Genomic DNA, 5,219 nt, shown 5'->3' on the forward strand with positions numbered 1-5,219 from the left:
CAAGAGTTGAATTAGAAAAGTGCTTTGAAGTAGTATGGTATGGGTGATGAGGCCACCATCCAGGAAATTATAGTAGGAATGGACACAGACAACATAAGTAGTGTCATGAAATGTTTGAAGGTTGACAATCTTGTTATGATATTCTGCTTTTGTGCTGACTCTTTCACCTAAACGGGGTAGTAGAATAAATATTCTGTGCTATGATGGGAAGTGGAACGCACTTGGAAGAGAAGTTTTTGAAGTAAATCGAGGTAAATACTCTTGGGATGCATTGGAGTACAGCACGGTAAGCAATTTTATATAGATTGAGTTGAAGACCGTGTATATTGTAGAGTGCGTTTCTTTTTCTTCTATATTTCTTGTTTCTTCTTGACTTGTCTGATTCCCATTGTAATTTTGTGCTTATCTATCGTCATTTCAAGAGACAAACTTATTGATTTGATTACAAGAATGTGAAGAACCAGAAACTTTGAAGGCTATGAAATTATTACCCTTATTTATAACATTGTAAATGGCCATGAAGGCGTGTTTTAGTTAGGTCTAGTATTTGCTAAACAACTGAATCAAATCAGAGAGAGGGACCATCCTTACTTTGACCTTATATTTTCATCTATCATACAATTCTCTTTGATCATTGAGCTTAGATATTTAAGTCGCTTGCATTTAGCCATCACAATCTCGTCCAGTCTCATTCTAACCTTACTTTTCTTATGTTGGTTAAACATGCTTTGCATATATTCTAGTTTGCCGCTACCTGAAGCAAGATTTTCACTAAGAGGATTCAGTCATTCAACAAATAAAAATGTTAAACATCTGAAAAAGCCAAGAGGATTCAACATGCCTCTAATATATATACCTAGAAAAAAATTGACATTATATACACATAATAATTTTCGGCGGAAGGGGTTTGGATGAACCCTCCCCCACCTAGCTCTGCCCCTGGCTGCTACTTATCCTACATTAGGAGAGCGAGAACATTTTGCTAATTATATCAGTGACATAATAAAAGGGATAAAGTTTTAGTATTGCTGCTTTCCATCATGCTCACAAGTAAATGAAAATATATCTTGTCTTGACTGAACAGCATGAGTCATTTTATTTATTACTAGCATGTCCTAATACTTTTTCTCTGTGAACAAGCAAGAAGCAAAATAATCCTCCTCAAGTAATCTTTTGAATATTTAGTGTTTTGGTCTTGGGAGCTATTTGACCTATAAGCAGACTAGAGTTTGTATTCTTTCACTCTTGAATCAAGAACGCACCTTAAGGTACAACCAACTCAATTTCTTGGTTGTTCAGAGCATACTTTCAAATTGATATGAATTTAATAATCCAAAAACACCAGTCTATTTCTTGAATGTGACTTCTTATAATCAAACCACCTGTCTGGTTGTTTTTGTTTGCTTTTACGTAATTATGTACATTAATTAATTGTTGTTGCCATTTACCTATCTTCCCTTCTGTACAACATTCATGACCCTCTTTCTCTTTGTCTGAACCCTATATATATTATCTCTTGTCTTAGCAGCCATGACGTAAGTGATGACGTAAGTAAAGCAAATTCTTTTTACTTCTTTCTTTAACTTAAAAAATGTTTTTATATGGGACCCTAATTTGCTTTTCCTGCTTTAACTTTCCTCAGGAAGATGCTTCTTTTTATCATTGAGTTCCACCTAAAGTTGCTGGAATCTTGCTTGTATTGTTAAAAAGTGAATCTCTATGCAAGAATCATAATCACCATTCTTGCATTATAACAATCAAACATCTCCTTCACCATAGCCCAATTATAACATAAAACTCATAACTTAATTAAATTAAAGGATAGCTAAAACAGTGAATTTTACAAACAGAACATGGAATGTAATGAACATGGTGACCACCAATTTCATGCCACTACTACCTTGCACTAAAACAGACTCACACTGGGAGAAAACCATCTTATTCCCATCATTTTCACTGTCTCCTCTCCCTCACCTATACAAAGGAAGGGGAAAAGTGATAATGAGTACAACCATATAGCAAAAGCTAGGTCCTCTAGTGGAGCTTGTTGGCAAGATTGCACTGCTTTCTGATCTCACCCTTTGTTCCAGTAAGAGGATTGTTCTCAGTTAGAATAGTGATGGCTCTTGCAAATTCCTTGAAGAAATAATCTTGGCTCTTTGCCATTTTCTTTACATAAGGCTTAGTCCTCTTGTCCGTTGCTAGTTGGTGGTCAACTAACATCAACCCCTTGTTCTCCAATATGTTTCTGTAGTAGTTGTTGTCTAGCTTCATGGGTGTGCCTCTGTCATTTCTAACATATTGTACAGCCTTTGGGTCTGGGATTGGGTCAGGGCATTTCTTGAGCATGTGAGGAACATGGTCAGGGTTGAGCTGAGGGTCTACTTCTGGATACAAACGGTGTACCAACTTCACACAGTGTGTTCTTCCCACACTGTGAGCCCCTGTTCAAGAACAAATTGCACAAAATAAGCTTTGATTTTTTCACATTCAAATACCAATTAAAAGAGTAGTAAGTGTACTAAACTCCCGCTATGCAAACCCACGTTTAGTCTATTTTACGCAGTCTTAGACTGTTGCCCTGATTTGAACCAGTGACCTACTAAACTCCCGCTATGCAAACCACTATGCAAGGATCAGACCACGTTTAGGCTACTTTACGCAAGTCTTAGACTGTAATACAACTTTTACCGTTACGCAAGGCTCCCCTTCACAATCAAATACCAATAGAACCAAGAAATTTGAAGTGCTCTTTTTTGTTTGTTGGTTTTTTTTTTGGGGGGGGGGGGGGAGGTGCGGGAAGAATGTCTATAGTACCTAGCAAGGCAACAACTCCAGGAGCGTTGATACCAACATTGGCAAACCTCTCAAGAACAACACTCATGCTTTCATTGTGGTCTGGGAGGTGTTGCTCAAGAATGTCTGCTCTGCTCTTTCTTCCATCTCTTCTTCCAGTTTTGAGTGGGACATATGGCCCTCCTAGCTGTTGTACAAGTCCATTACATATCAGTAAATATGAGTACTATTTAACCAAGCCACTTTTAAAAGCCAAAAAAGGAATAAACACAGACAAATATCTGAACTTGTTAAACATGCATAAATGGATGTGTCTTCTCTTTAATATGAAATGACAAGAACTTGAGTCATACCCCCAGAGTAAATGTTTGTTCAAAGTTGGAAACTTTATGAACTATTGACTAGAGTAAATCCAGATCTACTACTACAAGTACACATAGAAATAAAGGAAACAAACACTTTATAAAAGAAAATTTCTTAAAAACTTACAGCAACAATGCCATCTCTACCAGACAACACAAGAATATCAGCACATGAAACAACACCAGGACACTCCCTTTCTACAGCTTCCTTAATAGTCTCAATGTATCTGAAGTTTCTCATACCAAAACTCCTGTCTGTCTCCTTCTCAGACAGCATCCTTCTTGTTGAGTCCAGCAACAATGAAGCATCACATGACTGCAGAAAAATAAATGTTCAGTTGTTTGTCATATGTTAATTTAACATCTTCAAAAAAGGGTGGCTAAAAAAACATAGATTTTTAGTACCTCAACAAAGCAGTCATGGAAGATATTTCTGAGCCAAGAAAATGCAGTATTCTTGTGGCGTTTGTAGAGAAGCTTAACTTGTTCTCTGATAATATCTTCAGCTTGAGGGCAACTGTCCTTGTAGTAGTCCATTACAAGGCCAGAATTGTCCTCTGCAAAAGCAGAGACAGCTGAAAAGAAGAGGATAGCAAAGAAAAAGAAAACTTTGAAACCCATTTTCTCTTTACTCAGAAGAGACTGTAGAGTGACTAATGGAAATGGTCAGTAGACCTTGTTCTTTGGATGATCCTTGGCTACCTTCTTAAATAAGGAAAAAAGTGCTGAAATTGCCAACAAGAATTGACCTTTTTCTTTCCATTTCTGTAAATGGATTAAACTTTTTTTTACACTGCTAGCATAAAAAAGTTGGCATAATATTATTTTTAGTATGTTGTATAAGGGGTCGTTTGGTAGAGTGTATAAGAATAATGCAGAATAAGGTGTATTAGTAATGCATGGGTTAGTAATGCAAACATTAATTATGCAGATATTATTTCTTATCTATTGTTTGCTGTGAGGTATTAAAATTATAATGCATTGCATAATTTGTAAGAAAAATAGTTGTTTACAAAAATGTCCTCCATATTCTCTAGCTTTAAGGGACTTTAAGGACAATTATGTCTTTAACCATACTAATGCATGCATTAATAACCTTGGTATTACTAATGTCATGGTTTTCTATGCATTACTTATATATATGATAATACCAAGTATGATGTTATACACATGTTGAAAAAATGTACCAAACAAAGTATTAGTAATGCATAGAGCTAATGCTTGCATTATTTTTTCTAATACCTCCTACCAAACGACCTCTTATGTAAATTGTTTAATTTTTCATGTAACCAATACTTTTAGATGACACATTTCGCTCATCAAGAGTCAAATTGTGTGAAGTTTGACCAATATTTTAAAAAATATTTTTTATCATATTGACATGAGAAAAAATATAACTTACAATATTTTTTATATAGCTTTGGAATATCTAAATTTTAGTTTTAAAGTATTGAGATGAACTTATCCAATTTAATTTCAAAGTTTAGTCAAATTGATTTTTGCAAGCGAAAATCATCGTATAAACTGAGACGGAGGAAACTTTTTTCTTATCGATTACCTTTAATTATTTTAAAGTGACTCGATAGTATGTAAATACACTTTCATTAGTAATGAAGCTGACTCCTTTTGTATACGTGGAGGCATTTATTGATATATAGCTGCCACCATGTTGCCAAACTTTTTCTTTACACTAGGCCGAAACCTTTTTTCCTGGGAGAATTTTCAATTTTCGGATCAAGAAATAAGAAATACAACTAGAAGACCAAAACTATTTGAATTTTTAGTACTCTATACTCTAGAAAACCTTCCACTTCATTTATCATCCAAAAAGAATTACAGAAGACTTCTTGAATTTACTTATTTTCTCCTTTCATGCTGCCTGTTACTTTAGGCTTCACGTTGAATACTTTCCTATCTTTCAATCAAGTCTAGGTTTCAACTCCACCATTGAATTTCCACCCACTTTAATATCTTGTAATAATAAAACCAGTACTTTATTAGATTATAGTAGATTCTATCCAGGAAAACTAGATACGGATAATAAGGTCAGAGTACAACCAA

The 5,219-nt window shown here is 35.0% G+C and overlaps 1 protein-coding gene across 1 annotated transcript; it reads right to left on the minus strand.

Moving 5' to 3' along the window:
• Positions 1–1,787: 1,787 nt before the first annotated feature.
• On the minus strand, positions 1,788–3,847 carry LOC107812817 (peroxidase 42-like). Its single transcript, XM_075250366.1, has 4 exons — positions 3,564–3,847; positions 3,286–3,474; positions 2,818–2,983; positions 1,788–2,444 (listed from the first exon to the last, which is right to left on the minus strand). The coding sequence occupies exons 1-4, from the start codon at positions 3,777–3,779 to the stop codon at positions 2,035–2,037; spliced, it is 981 nt and encodes a 326-aa protein (XP_075106467.1). The 5' UTR covers positions 3,780–3,847; the 3' UTR covers positions 1,788–2,034.
• Positions 3,848–5,219: the final 1,372 nt, after the last annotated feature.

This window comes from Nicotiana tabacum, chromosome 3, assembly GCF_000715075.1.
Source record: "Nicotiana tabacum cultivar K326 chromosome 3, ASM71507v2, whole genome shotgun sequence".
In the NCBI taxonomy this organism is placed as follows: domain Eukaryota; kingdom Viridiplantae; phylum Streptophyta; class Magnoliopsida; order Solanales; family Solanaceae; genus Nicotiana; species Nicotiana tabacum.